The following is a 21,841-nucleotide window of genomic DNA, read 5'->3' on the forward strand; positions in this document are numbered from 1 at the left end:
ACATAACAACATTTTGACTGTACTTACAGGGTTTCTCATCATATAATCATTTTGGCCTTTTTTTGTAAAGACTTGAGATGCTCTTTTGAAAGAGAAGATATGCGGTTATACACAACTTCAAAAGGGAATTGAAGAATCCTTGTAGCTCCGCAGCTTTAAAGTTGATTTAAAATGTCAACTTTGTACAAGTTTTTTATGAAAAATGCTTGGTATAACGTATCTTCCTTAAAGACACACATGAAAAAGAGCTTCCATTTGTCCATTTTATTTGTTAAATGTTGGCATGGGACACAGCTTTGAAACAAAATATGAAACTAAAATGAAGAACAACAAGATACATGTGCTGTGATGTGATACATGATCAATGAACGCTCAAAAGCCACTTAAAAGTTTGAAACAAAAAAACCGAATGAAAGTGTAACAAAAGCATAAAGCTGATTCCAGATTTTTTTAATAATAACCGTTAAATTTAAAACCAAATTTTAAATCTTCGTGTCCCGGTAAAGTCTCGTTCAACCCTAAATCGGTTCATTACGCTACTTGCTGTTGTTTCTTCCTGCATCATTCTTATGCAGATCCCGCTTCCGTCTCGCTCTTCTCGTAGCCCATTTTTCACTCCCATTTCCCGTTCCCATCCCCACACTACCCTTCCTTCCTATCCATCTTGTGTGTTCCTTCAGGCGAATCTTCGCGCTTAAATCCCCGCACTGTGCATCCTACTCCATCGCCTTCTCTCCACAAACCTCTGGCCAAAGTCACAACAGGCAGACAGCATGGCGACCGTCGAGGGCGGCAATTCGAAAGCATATTTTTATCGCACCACGACCATATACAGCAACCCCGCTGGCAGCAGCATTGTTATTATTATTATTGTTGTACTTGCTGTTGCTGCTGCTGCTGCTGCAGCTGCCACCGGCCGTTCTGCGGCTCAACTGTTTGTTTATTTTTTTTTTTTCTGTACCATTTTCTCTTCTCCTTTACCGATTTGGTGCTTCGGGACTTTTGAGTCGGTCCTGTTCATTCTTTCTTTCTCTCCTTCTCTCCCTTTCATTCTCACTCAGCTCTTCTCTATCCCTTTCCATGACAATGGGATCCATTACCCCCCACTTTTGGCAACCGGCAGAAGGGAATGACTTTAAGCCGTACCGACAACAACGCTTGCAGCATCCATCCATCGCCGCAGCCGGGATTATGGCAGCCGTGGCAAGCTTCCCGTGTCAGTGTCGGCGACATCGACACCGGTCTGACATCCGGCAATCGCAGGAGCAATCGTGGGTTTTCCACCGAAGGTTTCGGATTCAATCGACACGGCGACATGTCTGGTCTGGTTGGACATTCTGCCTGGTTGTTGCGCTGTCCATTAAGCGCAATCTGCAGCTGTGGGACGCTCGGAGTTGGTATGTTTGGTGGCTTGCTAAGATGCCAACCGCTACTAGGTACGTTGAGGCAGAAATGTGGAATTCTATTTTCGTGTTTCTCTTTCTTATGGTTGGATAGCCAGCAAGCTGTCAGCGTGTGTTGGATAGTTTTTTTTTTCAATTCTTCTAGACGTTTTCAGAAATATGAATTCCAACAGTGTCTAAGCATGATTGGCAGCTAGCCCTTTCTCCTCCAATGATTGTCAATGGTGCCTCCCAGTTTGCAGAACACTGACAGTGTTAAAACACTCTTTCCCACAGCGTGACAGTTCTAGAGTTCCGAGTAATCACTTCTACCTATTGACATTCAAAAATCGTCATCCAAATGCGATGCTCATTTGCGCTAATTGCTTATCAAACATTCATCGTCTAGCGCAGGTCAAGCTGCCGGCGAAACGCACCTCAAGCGGCCAGCACTCAACCATTCCCAACGCGAAACGCCCCACCGCAGGCTATCGTTATAAATCATGCAAATCAAAAAGTTCACAATCAGCACGAGCACCACTTTGCTAATCACTTTCACGGCACCTTTACCCCCGTGGAGCGTACACAGCTCAAATTGGAGAGAAATTATCTTAATTACTACAGACGCCGGGCTTCCGTGGGCACCGGAGTTTGGGCCTGCGGACCTGTCAAATTGGAACGTGCCGGCGTGAAGTTGCCCCAACTCAGGCGACACTCGCACAAAGACTTGAAGAAGTTGGGCAGAAAGTTTTCATCAAACAGGAATTACATCAAGCAAACCCCATCCGCTTGGGTTGTTGCCGGGGATCGTTTCGATTGAGGCAATATTGATACGTGCCTTCACAACCCTTCATACCGGACGCATCAATTCCTGCACGCGGAGAAAGAGTTCACCGAACTTTGCGCGCCGTATAAAAACGCAGTAGTACGATACTTGTTGATATCACCTCGCCCCTCTCCTGCCGACACCGGGACCAAAGCGACAAAAGAGAAACCCCCGTGCCGCCGAGGGAAGGAGATCAAATAAACCCACACTTATGGGACGAGGATTTACCGAGAGTGAGAGAAATTGGAATCCTTCAGCATTCAGCCCGGCATTGCTGGAATCTTGTTGGAGGCCAACAGCACGTCGGAATGGCGGTGACTGACGGCTTTTGTCGTTTTCTTCCTCGTCCCGTACCGAGCTGCCTTGTAAGCTCTTCGACTTAGAGCGACATCCTCAAGCATTGAGTGTGCCCCTTGCTTCGCAAGCAAAAAGGTTCGATCTTACATTGCCTTCGTCTACGCAAGGTGTGGCATTGGACGGAAACCTTTTCCAGAGCCACCGCATTTCCGAGTTTTGCTAGTTTACTTTAATTGTTTCTCTCTGCTCCCTCTGCTCTCCGCGTTCCATCACTCCACTGTTGACTCGCTGTCACGTTCGTTTTGTGCCACTTTCGGGGCGTTGTTTGGCCGGTACGGCCCCAAACATAAATCAAACCCCCTGGCTGACTCGCCTCGGTAAGGTATTTTCCATTAGGGAAGGCTTCCAGCAAGCGGATTGTGGTGCTTTTAACGGGGCCCGAGCCCGAGTTCAAAATCTCCAGACAATACAACTGTGAACCCGAGAATCAATAGAACCAAAACACTGACCGGAACGAGCAGATCTGCTGCGGCTGGATGCCAAAACCCCGACTCGACACGACAGGAAATCTAATTTAACCGTTTTCACAACCAATTTGCGAAAAACTGCTCAACTGAGAAGCATATTGATGTGCCAAATAGGTGATTTTCCTTCCTGGTAGAGAGGCAGCATGAGAAATTGCTCCCGGAATGATAAGCCACCGGACCACTGCTTTGATTTTTGTGTTCCATGGCTCCTGCAGCGCGGATGAAGCTTTTAAAGCCACTTTGTGCCAGAGGTTCGAAGGTGGCTTTCACACGCTTCCCGCAGTGTGTTCTAAATTAAAGAAGGGCACGCATCACTCCAGAAACTGCTCCATTCCATTCACGGGATTATAGAGCCAGTGTTGAAATGATGGCATGAGCTGGAAGGCTTTGGTTGTTCTATTTCCGTACGACCTGCTGTGGCACAATGTTGGTAGGGAAAAAGCTATGCACAAGAACTGGAACATTGAAGGGAAAAGCCCTTTGAATGGGACTTTCCTGTCGTAATTTAAATAAATCAGAGTGTGAGTGTTTTTTTCTGGTTATTCAGACTCATGCCAATGAGCACATTACATTTACATAAATCTTGCATGAACCATCAAGCTTGTAAGAAGGACACGTCACATCCCGTTCGCAGTGACAGTCACTAACGAACTTCTTTTTGGCGCAATTGATTGGTACAGTAAAATGATTGGATTATGCAAGAGTTTCTGTGATTGCTGAAATTTCACGATATGGGATATATGTATGCAGGGTGTTCTGTTTTTTACGGTAGTATATTTATGCTACTATTTTAGTACATAATTTTCCTTCAAAGTACTATCGAAAAAAAAGTATCAACTATCATAATAAAAAAGAAACTCTCTAAATCCGTAAATGATCTGTGAATTCTTATGTGTTTTGCTTTGCTTCTTGAAATTTTGTATAATCTATTCAGGACTACACACTTCAGGCACACTTTTAAAGATCGAACGTACCTCTAATATCCGTAGAAGTCAAATACAGAGATCTTCAAGCATTTTTTTTTCTTAAACTTGTAGCAATAGAAGTAGCAATAGATTTATACAATATATTTTTTGTGCATATTTTGTTGTTAAATGAATTTAAAACATCAAGAACAATGTAATCTTTTGTACATAAAATTTTCAATAGAAATGTCCAATAATTCGATCTGAGAACTATCAAAGTTTAACTAGAAATTAAAAAAAAAAATCCATATCAAAACACTTACTTCTTGGTGCTAGAGGCGTAATTATTATATTCTGTCATTGTTTTTCTTACCTGGAAAGATATGAAAAATATAAATCATTAATTTATTTTGAATATTATTTCAACTTGATATTTTATTTCAATATTCTGGGCTTATCTCGCAGATAGCAAAACCCATACGCTGAATGTCGCAATGCCGAACCACCAAGTGTAATAATCGTTCTACCATTTTCCCAACCCCTCACCCCAGCCCTATATGGTCAGCTGTGTGTCGCCGTGCTCACCTGCCTTGAATGGTGACGGTCGCGACAGCACAATGCCCCATCGCACGAAAACATAACCCCAAACAAATCGAATCAATTACACCACCACAGCTTTCTCCATGCACCCAGTCAACTACCGCACAATTTTCCACGATTGATTCCAATCAATCGTTCGCGGCAGTCGGCTCCCCCTCCCCTCTTCCCCTCCACAGGTCATATTACACCCCGCCCATCATCCACGGAACCATGTCAGCATTCCAATCGATCGATCTTTGGCTTCTTCCGGCGTCGGAAGCTACCGGTTTCCGGTTCGCTGGAATCGATACATCGGTTCCGTGCTAACACACTCCATGAAATGAGAGTGCCGCCCGTTGAAGCGAAACGATATTAACAAAAAAAAGGGGGGGAGGGAAGTAACCACCCTTCCTTTCTCAGTGCTTTCCCGCGTGCAAGCCGGAAAGGGAGACGCTGTTTACATATATCGCACGTACATATTTATGGGAAATGCGCAGCCCAGCGTAATGTCATCGACACACTCGAATGCTTAACCGAGCCGAACTGAGCGCTGAACGCTGATGATTGATTTATGGCCACCGCACCCGGGAAGCAAATTAGATTGATCGCTTCTTCACCTTGTTCCTGGTTGGCTTATTTGCGGAGGCTTACATTTTATTCCCATTACAACGAGGTTTTATCCGTGTGCGTGTGTACCCGTGCCCTCTGATTAATTAGACTACGGCGTGTGTGTGCGTTGGGGTTTTATTTTGACGTGAGCGGATTAAAACACAACCTCCTTCCGGGCGATGGACCTAATCCTTTATTACGCCTTGCTTGTGGGTGGGATTAAGGTGGAAGGTGCATTAATCTTGTTTATTTTTAGGAACACCACAAGAACAAATAAAACACACCGACACAGGGATCAAGCAATCAAATGGCAAACAATTTCATCAGTTGTTGCTTAAAGTAATTATTGTATCTTTTTTTTCTGTCGCTCATCACCCACCAATCACGAAACTTTTAATCACTAACTCACTGAAGCCATAGTTTTTATCTGCTTACTAGGCAAAAACAGCCCTGTGCTATAATTTATCGCACGCGACTCGTCCTAGATCGACGGTTTCACACAAAATTAATACCTTTTAATGTGCGCTCGAGCGTAAACAGCGCAACCCGCGGCCAGTCACGCACGGTCATTGGGCTGCGTAATGACAGGCAAACGCATTCAATTTAATCTTACACTTCGCGCCCCCTCCGGCTCGTGGTTGATTGGTAGGCAACAAAAAAAGGAAGAACCAGTGTGAAACGAATTATGTTCATATTAATTTTTAACACCATTTCCTCGCAACCTCCATCAAAATATCGTCTGCAAAAACCGGTACAGGAGGGGGATAAAAACAAAACATACAAAAAAAAACAAAAACGAATGACTGTACCAACGACCAGCTTCTTGGTGATATATATGAAGGCAGAAACGCCGTCGGTTGCACGAGCGCTGAAGGAATGCGATTAGTCGGTGCGAAATTATGGCTATCCCGAAATGTTCGGGGTTAAAGTCTCGCACAGTGTAATGGTGGGAGTTTTTTTCTGTACAGTTTTTAGGGTCGATTTATTCCACTACCCAAAGCATGAGCTCGCAATACTTCAAACGCTGACAATCCGGGTGGGATGTTTTTCTTTCCCCCGAGAGGCAGCGAAGGAGCGAGAGCAAGGCAAAAGGGGGGAAAAAAGAGGAAAGCATAACATTATTAAAGTGTGTACGGTGGTTTTTTTTCTGTACGTGCAATTGAATTTGCTTCCGAACTACCGACAAGGGACGGGTAACGAAGAAAAGGTTGAGGACATGGAACTCGCCCCATTTTGGCTTTATGAGGGATAAAGTCAAGTTAGCGGTGACGGCCAGGTTGATGATTCCCATTTTGCCTTAAGGCTTGGCTTGTTCGAGTTGAGCTTTCCGGGAGCGCATCGTAACCTCGTAAGGAGGTAAACCATTTAAGGAAGCATGTGAATAATTTATCATCCCTCCCGGGGCTACTTTTCGACCGTGAAAAGGTATGCCAGTATCGTTGTTGAGGATCTATCCTACCGCCAGGGTGATTGGAAAGAAAGGTAACGTTCTGCACTTGGTTTGGTTTTAAAGTTGTGTGCTTAATGTGCTCATGATTAAAACTTTACGGTGTGGTATGATTTTTGGTTTTTTCCACAACGGAACTGTATTCTCCATTTAGCTTCGTTCTGTTCTTTGTGTGCTAGACAACCGCACAGACGAGCTTCAGTGACCCATTTACCATAATTGCCGCCGCCAAACGATTCAAGCGTAGTGCTGGTGAAAATTCGCACGACAGGAAAAACAAGGGACCAATTTTTTCTCCCCTCCCTTCCGTTATTTTTACCAGCTATTCATAAGATGGAAAGTTAATCCATGCATACTGACGGCTACACAATAGTTTACAGCTTGCCTGTAACCGACACTACGCGCTGCAGTTCACTAGAATTGTAAGAATTACGGAGTGAGAGTGAGAGAGAAAGAGAAAAAGAAAGAGAGGATAGAACTAGTTGTGATAGATAGAGAGGGCAAGAGAAAAAAGCAATCCACAATATATTTTGAAAACGACAGCACCAAGATGAGTGCGCCGGAATGAGAAAACTTTACCCAGGCGAACGAGGATCGGATCCTTTTGCACAGCGAGCCAAAAGCGCCAAAGCGATTGGTGCAAGGTGCTCTTTTTTCCGGCCCGCCCTTACACCGCACCGAACACACTGTTGCGTGGTGGGTGAGCCTGTTTAAAAATTCAATGTATGTAAAATGGTACCGACGCCGTTTCAGCAGTCCGTCGTTCTTCGATACCTACGAACGGTGCACAAAACATGAAGCAAATACAAACCCTGCAATGGTGAAGCATGGTATGGGATAAAGTGCATTAAGAGTAATGTGTTGCAGTTTCCTTCATCAAAGGGCTAGGTGTGTGTGTGTGTAGTATGCACACGTACTGTGTGCGTGTGTACAGTGGCGTTTGCCGTATATACCAATCTCGCTCAGAATGTGAACCTCGAATACAATCGAATCGGAATGGAATCACGGAAAAATGGTACACTTTTTCCCCATCCAACTCTCTATTGAGAATGGGGTTTTTATGCGAGCTTACACAGCCAAGCGTACGCAACAACTGACTTGTTGCCCGTTGCACAGACGAAAGCAAAATGTTCATTTGTATGCTAATTAGTGTTTTACATTTTATTGAACCACTTTAAGCGCCGTCGCCTCAAACCGAACCGACGAGCGAGGCGAATTTACACAACTTGTTATTGTGTGCGTTATGTTTGGTGTGCGGGGGCTTCCGGCTTGTTGTTTGCGCTATTTGTGATTCATGAGACCGCAAACAAAACGCGTGGCCTGCTCAATGCTGCTCACCTGTAACCTTGTGCTGAGCATTATGCAAACAAAGAGGATATTCGATTTGGATTTGTTTTGCATAAAGAGTGAACTAGCTCGCAATTTTTGTAACCAAACTCACCGCATTGCTATTCCCAACACATCCATGCGCTTCAGTAGTTGTTGCTCTCGGGTGCATCGCAAACATTGCATTCCTTGCATGCCGCCCCAATCCGTGTATAAAGTAAGAATTTTGCGCTGCGTTCGTGCCACCGATTGGTTGTAATGCTTCTCACGTAAATTAATTACAAGTCTCTTTATTACACGGCACCGACCGAAAACTGCGACCGCCGCTTTTTCACCCTCCACCACCATTCGGTACGTTTTCCGTGCATTTCTTACCAAACCGGTGCAGGTGTGCATCGTGCAACTTTTAACTCATAAAGTTTGATTAAAGCTTCCGTGCCAGGGTGAAGCATTTGCTACTCCAGCCAACTGCGCCGGTAAGTAACTGAGCTCTCGTTTTTGGATTGTGGAGGTGTGTGTGTGTGTGTGTATGTGCACTGTAATCTGCACCCGAGAATGCATCTGGCGTGCAGCAGACTAACCTCGGTGCGGTACAAACAAAGACAGCTTACAGCGCGATGCGTGCGGTTCTGGCAAGCAAGAGCAAGAAACCACACGCGCGCTCAAAAACCCCATCCTCCCCTAGCATGGCAGAAACCGTCTGCCAAACCATGCGGGCTACTTAACAATGTAGCAACCTGTGTGTGTGTGTGTCTGTCTGTGTATTGGAATGTGTTCACCAGCTTTCCCGTGCAAACCGATTTTCCATCATGCTAACCACTTCGCTTCGTAACGTTGCCTCGCCAGCTTCAAAAGGTTTGGTAGCAACGGTGAGTGGGCCACGATGGGCCACCCAAAGCCAACGACAAAACCTCCAAATCCCTGCCAACTACACACGGTGCGTGCACACTTGCCCTATCCCGATGTCGATGAAGGTTTTTAGGGGGGAGGTCTAAAGCGAAAGGCCTCCTCCAGTCTCGGCAAAAGAGGCAAAAGGGACCCGTTCTCCACCAACCCGACTGACATGGGCCGATCTAATCCGCTAGAATATAGTGCCGCTCATTTACCGACGCCCAACTGGGGCGGAAAATCAGCCACGAAAAGATGTCGGTCGTAACACGACCGTTAAATTTAACCTCAACCATTTGCCGTCGCCCTTATCGCTGAAAGAGCAACATTTCTAGGATCAAAAATTAACACTTCGTTTCAAGTGGTGCTTGGGTGGGCTGTGGAAGCTGTGCGAAGGATCCTTCTACCAAATGGTACACACACACGCACACATACAAACACACAAGACCTGTATGCGATTACTGGACCGAAACGCATTGGATCATAAAATTTCTCATCATGTCACCACAACGAACACGAACACGTTTCTCAATTTTGTGCTTGCTTTCTTTCCACTACACCCATGCTGGTAGGATTGTGTAAGTGCGAAGTTATAGGAAAAAATGGATGAAAGAAAAAAGAAAAGGGAAAAACATCAACCAAACATTGTGGTATGAATGGGTTCTGCTCCTAGCTAACACCAGGGTCACGTCAACTGTTCGACGCAAGCAAACAATGTGTTAAAAGACAAACAGTGTACGAAGAAACCGGAAAGCGACGAGTCACAAATCAATACCAAACCGAACCGATGCAACAACAGCGACAAGGGAAAAGCAAAAGAAAAACAGCCGCGCAAGCCAACAAAGTGATTCCAAACATTCAACAAAGTTTCAACATCCCGATCCCGAATGGGCCGGTCGGCGGGAGGAATGGTGGGTTTTTTTTTTTGCCGCAATGCTTCCGCTTCTGCCGCTTGCCTGGGTGGCTTGGCTGCGTTAGCAAAAAGGAACAAAAAAGGTACAGCAAATGTAGGCTGGTTCTTCTGGGAATGGTCCATCTCGCCTTCTGACAATGGATAGCATCAACCGGTGGAATACTAATCTCTTCTCTTCAGCACGCTGTACTAACAATTCGTGTGCGTTTCACCATTCCCGCACAATTCATCCATCATTGGACAAAGTAAACGAACGAGGATGAAGGGGAAATGACAGCGTGATCGATAAAAAGTTTAGAATCTTCACAATCCTTTCGGGAGTTTACCATTTGCTCGAATGCAATAAAGTGAGTGATCATTTGGCGTTCGATACTAGTCTTAAAAATGGTAGAAAATGATTGTTTGAGTAAAACTTAGGAAAGGAAAAGGTACAATTTTGGAGGTAAGCTTTGTACACTACTTTGCCCTTGCTCTCAGTCAGTCTATTCTCGCATCCCTTTTTTCCGATGCTACATCAAAGACAAATCCGCTAGCAAAAACATACCACAACGCTCGCTTACAATGCAGCACATAACGGTGGTCCTCACTGTTTGCTGTGTCATGCTTTGTTCGCGCACGCTGCGGTATGTCAAGGCCAGTAGATGAATCGTAATGGAACATCTTCTTTTACAACCATTCAACAGCAAACTGATCCGACCAAAGCGAGGTAAGCAACCAACAAAGGAAAACGTACAATAACATACCCATCAACGAGGCTTGATGAGCAACGAGCGTTTCATGTAAAAACATTTCCTCACCTAAAACATTGCCTTTATGTAGGCGTTGGAATCAAAAAATGAGAAATTCAATAAACTTAATCGTGTGCAAGACAAGGGATACCTTTACCTCGTTTTACGTTATTTAATACACCATCAAATGAAATTCATGTCTACACTTGCTGTCCATCTACTCCATTTATGTTCTCTCTCTCTTCTTCCCTCCCTTTTGATCCAACTTTCCAACCCACAAGCAACGACGCTGGATTTTGCTTGCCCCCTTTTGCCAATCTCAAACGTAAGCTAGCGCTATATTTGTCTTGTAATTAGACACGGCGGCTACGGCACGGATTTGCTTTCCCTTGCCCAGCAAAAGGCTGCGACGAAGCGTATCAAATAGATGTAACGCGTCGGAAATTAAATATTTATCCGGGCCCGTATCCGTGACGCGAATAATTAGATCAGCATGAGAGGTGTCGAAGAGTCCTTTCGCTCTTTTCCGTCCGGAGGCCGTTTTGTTTTTCCACGATGCTCCCTTTTGCTTTTGCAGCATTGTAGTGTAGAATGTTTTGTGTCACCACAAGCAGCAGGCTTCCCCTAATACATTCGAGAAAGGTGATATTTTCCTTTATTTTCGCTTTAGTTTGCTAGCAGCACAATTTATCAACGGCTTTCGGTGGTGTTGTGCTGATAATGATTTTGTCGATTGACATATCGTACCGAACCCCTTTTATGGTCGACAGCATATCGAACGGCTGTGAAAGGAGCAGTAACGATTGTTATCTACAGTGACATTAGTGATAAAAGGAAACCCTCGTCACAACCACACAACCGCACACGTGCGTGAAACAAAGCCGAGCAACGAGCTGGGTCAAAGTAACGCCAGAGCGCTGGTAAAATACGGAAGGGTGCTTCATCAAAAGGATTCAAATTGACCCAATCATTGAGCAATGACGAAGGTAATATTTGCTTTTGTACTTATCGCTTTTTGCCGGTAGAAAGAACCGTACACACGGCAGAGAGCAATTCTATTATCCTGTAATGCATGAACAACGCATGTTGATGATACACATGATGGAGCTTGAAATTATCTATTGACTGCACGATTATAACGAGCAGTAGTGAGCATTGCGTTGCTACTCAGCAAAAATGTGTTTTTATTACACTTTTTAGTAAACCGCCCAATGGAGACGCATGGTCGTTCGTAGGTCCGTTTTGCTCAACGCGCCATGGAGACGCATGGTATTTCGCTCCAATTAAGGTTTACCGGGAAAGGTAAGGAAGGTTACCTCCGTTATCTGCGATCGAAATATTGCCCAGCCAGTGATAAACAACATCAGCGCTCGGACTCGTTAGCACACCATGAGAAAATATTGACCGTGAGCAGTAATGGCGGGCGGAATATCGTGGTTCAGTGCGATTCATCGGACCGAAACGGTATCATTAGGATTTGGAACGGAAAAAGAGGCTTGTTTTTATAGAAAGTTGGCTTAAAAAAGAGCATCCTACATTAACGATCGTACCGATAGATAGTGTGTGGTAAAGTGGAAACTGTCAATAAACACGAATGTTTTATGCTCTCAATGCTCCTATAAGAAAAGCTCATGTTTTTAGCATGTGATTTTTCTTTCAAAGTATTGTATCAATAGTTTTTATAAACCGAATTTATAACAATTACATATTTCATCGCAATCTCGTTAGCTTCTTGCTGTTCTGGATACTGATTTATCTTCGAATTATTTTATGGCCCATTAAACATATATTAAATTCAACCTGCTACTAATGGGTTAACGGTAATACAACTATCTGAATCACATGTCATGCAGCATCATAATTCTACCCCATAATTCTATACGATAAAATATATTGTAAAAGTAGCATTCAAGAAACCATCTATCTCCACCATCGGAGCGAAGCCAGCAGTCGCCTCAGGGTAACTGATTCTTCAGACACATAAACACACACACACATACACACTTACACAAAAACACACATCTCAACCAAACGTACTCGCATAGCCGCCCATTCACCCATCCACCCAACGAAAATACCCGAGAGCGCAAAAGTATGCCAAAAATTCCTCCAAAACCATGCGAATATGTACGAAGCCGGTACTTTATTGCATTTGTTGCTTGCCGGCATCATTGCTCTTCTGTTGCTGGCGTTCAACCAGCGACATGCCAACCCGTCGCGTAATGTTTCTTTTCGGCTGCCCGTACGTAACCAGCCCTACACCACACATACACCGAAAAGGGGGAGACGTGCAGTCGGGGTCGGAATATTATTTCAACCAAGAGCGCTTCCCTAACTCCTTAGCAAACACGTCTCGAGTATGACATTTAACTGTGACAGTAGCTCGTACCGACAGCAACACACAGCAGAATAGAACCAAAAAAAAAACACACACACAGACAACGGCAACATCAAACATCTTCACGCAAAACTCACATCAAGCGCACGGGCCCCCTCCTGCCGAGCAATTCATTTAAACAATAAAAACAACCGCTCCGAGCAGCACCGTGGAATGGCAATTGGTTGGAAGCGAATCGGTGGCTGATGTAATTGAACGCACTCAACGGCTGAGCCAGTCGTCAATGTGCGTACCTTAACTGTCAAAGTTATAATTGAGAGAGCGGAATCGGGATGAGAAGTTTTTCTTTTATTTTTATTTTTTGTTTACATAAAAAGTTTGCCTTCTTCCGCGCCAAAAGCGTTACGTTTGCGTTACCCTGGCGGTGAAATGAGCGACCTCGATCCAATCACCGAAATGGTTTGCTTTATTGGTAATGGCTGGAAGTTCTCGTAAGCATGTTGTAAATTAAAAAAAAATGTCACTAATGCGGGGAGCAAAAATTTCAATATAATGATCTACTTTTGCAAAGTCACCAAACCAAATGCAGACAGCAATAATGATAAGAGGTGGTAGTGTAAAAAATGAACTAGAATTGTGCAGATATAATGAAAATTGATTGCGCGCTTTAAACCGCCGTAGCAAGCTGCTAGATGTTCGCTGCTTTTATCCTGCGGCAGTTGACTTTTGAAGCTAAGAACTCATTAGCATCATTACTGTGTGTTTCTTTTGCTTGTTCTGCCAGCTCCTACCTATCTGCACACAAATGTCTCTTACAATGCTTGTCATCTACAGGTGCTACCGGCAGCTGGCACTGAAAAAAAACGGAGAAAGGTCCAAAAACTGGACCGTAAGAAGCTCCGGTACGATAAAATGGATGGCAGTTTTGTTTCAAAAGAGAAGGAACAGAGGTAAACAAAAAGACAAGACTCACCAACACCCCATGTACCCTGCAGTGTTCAGCCCAAAACTTGAACAGTGGAACGTGTTCAGGGGTAACATCAGAAAATGGCGGAGAAAAAACGTTCTCCAATCTCCCCAGGATTTAATTGTTACAGGTGTTTTTGCCCCATAATTCCATTATGCAATCGCCGAACCCACCGGCTGCGGCTGTTGGTCGATTCGAGCGGTGGAGATGAAAACGATAACTGCTTTCCTGCTGGGAAATGAATCACCCGCACACCACAAAACCTGGCGAGCACTTCAAACGCGGAAAGGGAGTGAAAAGAAAGAAACCGAGACTTCCCGTGAATTAATGCAAAAGAGATATTTGCGGTGAAATGGGAGCAAAAATACCCCTTGAATGCAAAACCAGTTAAGGACAACTTACTCAATGGAGGGGGAAATTATACGCCTCTCATCCCGCCATTGATGGCAATCTTCAAACGAGAGGACGACGCTGTCTAGCTGTTTTGTTCCGTTTTTCCCTACCCAACCGTCGGGATTTTCCATCCATCCAGTGTTTGATTTCGCATTTTCCCAGCGTACCGTACACAGTCGGAAAGTGTACTTGTATTTCTGCTTCATCCCGTGGCCCACCTTTTAATTTGAAGGGTGTTTTGCTAAACCAGCGCATGGTCGACGCTCGAACTTACCTCGCTGCTACGTAATCGGGCGCATGGTAGGACGCATTACGACCCCCGGCCATAAAGCCGCCGGCTCCGGTCGCCGCACCGCCACCGCCCATCCGGTCGCTCTGCACCATCTCCCAGCTGGTGATGCGGATGGGCCAAACGATCTGACCGAAGCTGTCCCGTATCAGCGCCTCCCAGGACGAGTAGGACGGCGACTGGGAGGACTGGGAGTGGTCGGACTGGAGCCGCTCGGACCGTTGCAGCCGGGCCCGCCGCCGGGGTGACAGGGAGCTTTGCTGGCCCGTACCAGCCGGGCCATTAGGCGGATTGCCGGCTGTGACCGCAACAGGTTGAGCGGGCTGAACGGCTGTGCCACCGCCGTTAGCTGACAGTTGCTGGCGTGTTGCATAACTTCCGGCGCTTAGCGCTGTGCCGGTGGTGGTGGTGGTGGGAGAGAGCAACGAGGGCGCAGGGCCCGATTCACTGCCGCTCGCCATCTTGTGATAACGCGTAGCGCGACGCACTGCAGAGTTGCGGCTCGCTCCGGCTCCCTTCCTACCCTGCCACCCGGGAGCGCTGGTTGCTGCTTAATGGCACGCTGAACACTGTCACCGCTTGCAGATGATTGTCAGTCAAGCACACATACAGACACATATACAAAAAAAAACACACAGCTTTTGGGTAAACGAAACTGTTACAATAATCGTTGAATATTGTTACTCCCAAAATGTAACACAGCTGTTATTATAACAGGCGGTAAGGGCCCCTTCAAAAACGGAACGAAAAAAAAAATGAAAACGTAACAGAGCAAACACACGTGCGTTTTGGCTCACTGTGCGGCCTACGCAAACGCAACCTCACGTGGTCTTGTGCCTTTTTATGTTTCTTTTTTCCCTGTGCAAACCACTTCACTCAACCAGTCCCAATGGGAAAGCTGCACCGTGCACGGATCTTGCTTTGTACCACCGGATGTCCTGGTGCTTGTGTGGCAGTGCTACTGCTACTGCTGCTGTAGTAGCAACAAATGTGCCCTCGGTCGGTCGGTGCAGCGCAACGTTTGCAATTAGCTGCGGCTTGCTACTCAATCATCAATTCGCTTCGCTGCATCAGACGATTCCCGTAGCGGGGAGCTAAGATTACACAATGACTGCTCGTTCATTGTCGGTATGATGTCGTGGTGATTAACACAGACGGGCGAAGCATAAAGTAGGGCACACGCCTTTCCAAGCAGCGCTCTGCATTACGCTTACGGGAAGCAGCTAAAGCGGTCTGCGTGGTCACTAATCGAACAAGAGACAAAAACCACAGCTGCATCAAGCACAACCACAGCGTCCGTCGCGGGACGTTTCTAAATACTGCACCAGCTTCTGCACCACCTAAAATACCCAAAACGCTTTCAGACACAGGCACAGCACACAAAAATACACACAAAATTCCAACACTTCCCGCTGCGGCCGAAAGTAATAACCATAAACCACCAACTCGCGCAATAGACTGCGCGCACGAGTTGCACAAGATACCTTGGTTTGTTTTTTTTTCTCTCTTCGCTTTTCCAACTCTCTTCGTCGACGGAAGCGTTTTGTTTTTTTTATTCCATGCGGTTTATCAAGCAAAGACGAAAGTTACAACGGTTCATGGTGGACACCACAAACAGTAGCAAAAAATTATCCCGCGAGCGTTTGCAATGAACCGGAAAAGGGAAATAAATTAAATTAAAAAAAAGAAGCAAGAAGTAAAAACAAGCTCCAAACGGTCTAGGCGTGTGCGAGCAACAGCTGTGGTAGACCGGAAAGAAATATAACCACCGGTTCGCGCCCGTTATCCTCTGCGGGCAAATAATAGTGTGAACTGCGTTCGGGTGCAGAACAATACGAGAAAAGTCGGACACTAAAGCTTTTTTTTTTTGTTCAGAACACAAGCATCAAATAACACAAGAAAAAATCACAAACACACACACACAATCTGTTCCTGTAAACTGGAATGGGACCATTGTTCGACCCCATGGGTCGAAAGCACATTTCCGGAATCCTTTACCGTGCTCGAGAACTGGGCGCACAAAAACACAACCGTTACCGCTTACCGATCGAACGCGAATGCCATCTGCTATCGTACGCGATGCTGCAAACGGTATGGGAAACTGTTCTCGGCTCGCAGCAACAGCAACAAAGCTGCCACCAGCAGCCCGCACTGACTGGGCGAGCGATATCTTCGCAACATGCCAAAATTTGGCCCGTATAATCACGTGAAGTGACGCATCGCGGAGTCTTTCTCTCCCTGTTTTTATCAGCCACTGTCTCTCACTCTCACGCTGAGTGGTCCGACTTAAATCGACGGACGGAGCAAAACAAAAACATCTCGTTATGCACACAAAGGAAACAAAGGGCAGCAAACCTCAGGGCAGGCAGCAAGACGGCGGGATGAAACACCCAGTGTAATGGTGTGCGGTGTGACAGTGTTACTGTGAAACAAACGCATCACACTGCTCACGTGCTCGAGCAACAGTGTCGGGTGGAAGCTACCGCGTCAGAACGAAGCTTTTCAACAGGGTGTTCCGGTGAGCTTTCGGTGAGCGAGCGTGTAACGTGTTGCGCAACACAAAACGGTCACTCGTGAGTGCCCGTTTGAGAGCGTTCCTTGAAGCGTTTTCCCACTGATGAGTGCTTTTTGTTGTGGTTTGAAATCAGTTGTAAGGTTGATGGCACGTTTGAAGTAGCTTTTGAATGAGTTTCGCCATCTCCGGTAGCATTCATTGCTGTAATGTACTCAATGTTGTATTTGTTGTTGTTGTTGTTTAATTTAAATATTTTATTCACCTAAAATAAATATTGTTCTTAGTCTTGCAGTACCCCACACCAATGCAGGATTTTCCCATCATTCTGAAAGTTAGCAAGGATGTGCCCAAACAACTCACAAAGAAGTAATACCCCGTAGGGTAGATTATAATTTCCTGAAATAACAGATAGTCCCTACAGATTGTCACTTTATCAGGCGGCGGAAGAAAACAGCACCGGTACGGTAGACCGGCAAAAGCTGCTAAATAAATAGCCCGTGGGCTGCTTCCTCCTAACACGTTGAGTCACACTCACACACACATGGCTAGTACGTTCAGGTATGTCGGTTGGCATGCCGGCACGTTAACACGTGTGTATGTGTAGGTGTGTATGCAGAGGTAGATTAGCTTCCTGGCGGTTCACTACCAACCGCACATCGTATATCGTAGCTCTTTGATCTTAAGTTCTGACATCAGTAACAACAACAACAACAGCAACAACAACCATCACCAAAAAACCGGAACCATATAGATCGGTACGAATTTTTCCTACCTACCAAAGGTTTACTTGCTGTTCTACTGGGTGGATCAATTTTGGATGAAATAGGGACTGCTTGTTTGGGTTTGGGCTTTGGTAGACCTCAAAAAGTTTGGCACGGATGCACGATAACAGCTACCATTCGGAAATGAAGCGTAGCGAAGGATCGAATGGGCTTCGGGAGGAAAAGTGATTTGAAAAAGCGCCTTTAGGCGCACGTTAAATGCTCTTAAATGGGGATGCTAATTTATTGACTTTATTTGAAAACTTTTGCTATAGTAAAATACAAAATGGAGGGAGAAACATGTGTTTATTCTGTGTGTTCTTGATGCGAATTAACCTTAAGTATGCAATCCGCAGTGTTTTAAACGCCATAAGGTATGCAATTAGCATTACAACTCTTTGTTGTAAACCCTTCTTAAGAAATTAATGTACCCATTAACCTTGTCTGCTGTTGAGCTGTATTAAAACCTACCATCTAATAACTACCTATGAAACCAAACCTAACAACTAGTGGAATTTGGTATTCACCCAACAAAACAAGGCTAATGACAGTTTGAGAAGATACCCAAAACTGATTCGAAAATCAACCCTAAAATTTAAAGACTTTCTTCAATCAATCACCTCATAATCCTCCTCATTCATGCTTTTAAAGCTTTCCAACCGTATCTCCTTTCAACCCAAAGTGTCTTTTGGGCCAGATTCTTCCACCCTCACCGTAATCCTTCAAGCCCTGCAGTGAGCCCGGAAGCGTCCAAAACTTTCCAATTCCACCGAATTGCGGAAAATAAGGGTTATGCCAACGCCAACGCTTATTCTCGTCACGTACCTTTCCGGTCAACATTGCCAATCCGCACACTAGCAGACGGAAAATGAGAGCACAAAATCCAAACTCTGCCAGCCTTCGCTTTTGCAAGGTAGAATAAATCTGGTGTGCCGATTAGCTGCTAGCCCAGCCTTGCTGCTGTAATAAATTGCATAACCAAGCGCCCTGTGCGCTATGCAAAGCTTGTGCGCACTGTAGCAACATTGCAATTACATAACTTCAAACCCCCCACCACCTTTCTGAGGATAGTAATTTGCATTCTGTAGAGTGTGTAAAAAAAAAGAAACGGACGCCACAAAACATCTTTACTGCAGTCAAAATGGAAGAAAGGTGAACTCATCGCATAATGAGCAAATGAAGCGTACTCTTCTAAATTGTCATTCTTTGCCCGAACGCCACTGCCAAATGCTGTGCTATGACGACAGATTTAATCCCCGCCGTTTTCCACTTCTCACCTTACCAAGCTAGCAGGGCGGAAGTGGCAAAAGCATTGCCACTCTGCAGGACGTGATTCTATTCACTTGCGCTGTGGCACTTTGCTGCAGCAACGCAGAAAACAAAAAAAAATAATACAAGATAGTTAGGGCGGAGCGATCACCGGTCTGCTGATACTGCAACTTTCCGGTCCTCAACCGGAGCAAACCGAATCCCGCAACCGGTAATCTGGTCTAAGAGGATCCAAAGCTGGACCCAGCTGACAGAAAGCGCCCGGGGAAATGGTTCAGCTGAGCCAAACGCTGCAGACCCTTTGGAAGATTTGCTTCAATCAAACCAATCGATCGTGCTGCCTCTGCCGCTCGCTCTACCTTTCGAGCACAAATCTTTCAACTTCTTCACCCGTTCTTGTGGTTTTCGGTCGCAGACAGTTTTCTGCCCTGATGCTGTGCTGCACACGTGAGCCCCAGATTGTTTCAGCAACCACGACCTGGAAGCTGTGGGTTTACATTTTACTCACCGAACAATGTGTATGAGCCCGGCCGGCTGAAGCAACGATGGGGCCGACTTCAGCATCATTTCCTGAATGCTTGATTTTAATGCGCTCACCAAAATTCGCGCTCGTGCGAAAACCGCCGACGCAAACTTTTTGGAGCGCCGGTGAAAATTTCTTCATCAACAATCTTATACGCCCGAAAGTAGGCCACTTGCCGGTGCACCGACTCCGTTCGTATGAGTCGAAACGTACCGTCAACAATCAGTTTCTCGTTATCGTTCACCAGTCGTTGGTGAGCTGGTGGTGGTGGTGGTGGCTGGACCGGCAAGTGCTGATACCGATAGTGTCTGGTGCGTGTTTTGCCTTCGCAACGGTAAGCGGCATCGCATTGAATATGATTTTAAATAAACGCTCGAAAGGAAACACTCTACTTTTCATGTGCTGCTCTTGTCTTTTTTGTGTATAGTTTTATGGAAGCCTTATCTTTCCACAGAACGGATTGTGCTCGTTTAGTGTGGGAGTGGGCAAACGAGAATTTCTCTTTTCAGAAGGGTTTTGTTTTTCGGGTTTGCTTTTGGGGTAGGCGTGACTTCATGTATGTCATTATATTCAATAAAGAAATAAAAAAACGGGCAACGGATTCAATTTAAGAACAAAAGCGGGATAAAAGGAAAGCATCTTTGGCGGAGACGCGAACGTTATACAAATATTCAAATTCAGAGCATGATGCTGCAGGTATTATTAAAAAACGTAAAATATCCTCGATGAAGGCGAATAGCAACACACCCTGCACACAACATGCAGAAGCAAACATTAAAGTAGTATTCTTTATTATATCTTTTACACATTCAGCACTTTACTCTCATGTTAATGTCTACTGCTAGGCATAGCATACTCTTCTTTTGCATTCCTTGCCTGCTTGTGTAATTATCTTCTGAGTTGTGCTTTCAATTTTAATATAAAAATGTCCACAGTAAGACGCACACAAAAAGCAGAAGCAAGCACACAAGCAAGAAAACTCAAGCACGCTGGGTATTTAAGATGGGACCATAAGAAAAGCGTTATTGTACATTTTGCTATAAGACTTTCTCTCATCTTATTAACTCAACTTCAAAGCAATGGAAGTGTTTAGAATTACCAAGAACTAAACTTAGTTTTCCACGCCATATAATCCTCTCAAAAGATTAAAGCAAAAAGGTACCAAAAAGGTATTTAGAAAATTGTCCATAAAACGGATCAAATATCCATATGAGTATAATTCCCAACAACAGCAACCAGGCGCCTCCATCTCAACCATGTCTATTATATTCCCGGGAAAAAACCCGCTTCATGGGCCATTCGAAAAGATTATCATGATTTTCAACCTACTAAAGGGAACATCTAATTCACTTTCAATGGAAATGTTCAGCATGGGACGACGGTCGTTGAGATAAATCCTTAGTAAACCACATTATGCACCAAAAAGTTTCCCTGAACCCCATCCCGACCCTAACTAATGGACAATCAAATAACATGTAAATAAACCATCCAAAAGCACTGATTTAATCGCAACCCAGCGTAACAACTTAACCTCCAACAAGGAACCACTATTGGCTTGCTACTATCGCTGTCGTGGCAAACAAACAATAACCAAACATAATCATCAATCGGAATTGCATTTCGCTCGTTCGCATCATCCGCTTCAACTTACCCGAGCCTGCTCCACTGCCTCACTGGAATCCCCCCCCCCTTTCCCACACAAATGATAAAGTGCCAATTGATTGGAAATGATTTTGTCTGTCGGCTGCTGAAACTCGAAACGACCGGTCCCCTTTACTGGCACGTATAACTTTGGTCAAATTGCAATCCGTACAGCAGCAGCAGCAGTAGTAGCGGCGGTAGTAGCAGAGTGATACTGATCCATTCCCCTTTACAACTTTCCACGGAGTCCCGCGGTGTGCGGCAGATGGGAAAACATCGTATCGAATCCCGCGCCTGACGAGATCGTGTCTTGTTTACAGATAAATGATAGGCCTCTCGGATCATAACGAATGCCGCAGTTCGGCGTGCTGTATCGAATTATTATCCTACGAGAGGTCGGCGTAAGGGAGAAGGCGGTTAGAGCGATGTTCCTATCCGGCTAGACACGGCTATGCGCAAATCAAACAATACCATGGTGAGTTTGTATGTGTGTTTTTGGGATGGGAAGCTGTTTTTTGTTAGTACTCACGCTCTCGAGATGGCTCTCGGTGCAGGAATTGAACAGTCGGGGCCACATGTCCCGACCATAAGCTCGGGCGCGGGATTGTGCGATGGTACTTCGATGTTGCCCATAATGGATGTGCTTCTTGGGGTCATAAATCTCGCCATCTCTCGGGGGAAAGAGCTAGCAAAATGGACGAGGTTGTTTGCTGGCAGC

The 21,841-nt window shown here is 45.2% G+C and overlaps 1 protein-coding gene across 6 annotated transcripts in view; it reads right to left on the reverse strand.

Annotated features, from left to right (window-relative positions):
• LOC120893567 (GTPase-activating Rap/Ran-GAP domain-like protein 3) overlaps positions 1-21,841 on the reverse strand; it is an 82,547-nt gene that overhangs the window by 42,391 nt on the left and 18,315 nt on the right. The window contains exons 1-2 of one of the 6 annotated variants that reach the window (XM_040295533.1): positions 16,413-16,460; positions 14,400-15,052 (exon numbers count right to left, since the gene is read on the reverse strand). The exons of the other annotated variants lie outside the window; for them this stretch is intronic. Coding sequence (XP_040151467.1) covers positions 14,400-14,875 — 476 coding nt within the window. The 5' untranslated portion in view covers positions 14,876-15,052; positions 16,413-16,460. Of the gene's footprint in view, positions 1-14,399; positions 15,053-16,412; positions 16,461-21,841 lie in introns of those variants that run through there. 6 annotated transcript variants of the gene reach the window in all.

The sequence above is a fragment of the Anopheles arabiensis genome, chromosome 2 (assembly GCF_016920715.1).
Source record: "Anopheles arabiensis isolate DONGOLA chromosome 2, AaraD3, whole genome shotgun sequence".
Classification (NCBI taxonomy): Eukaryota; Metazoa; Arthropoda; class Insecta; order Diptera; family Culicidae; genus Anopheles; species Anopheles arabiensis.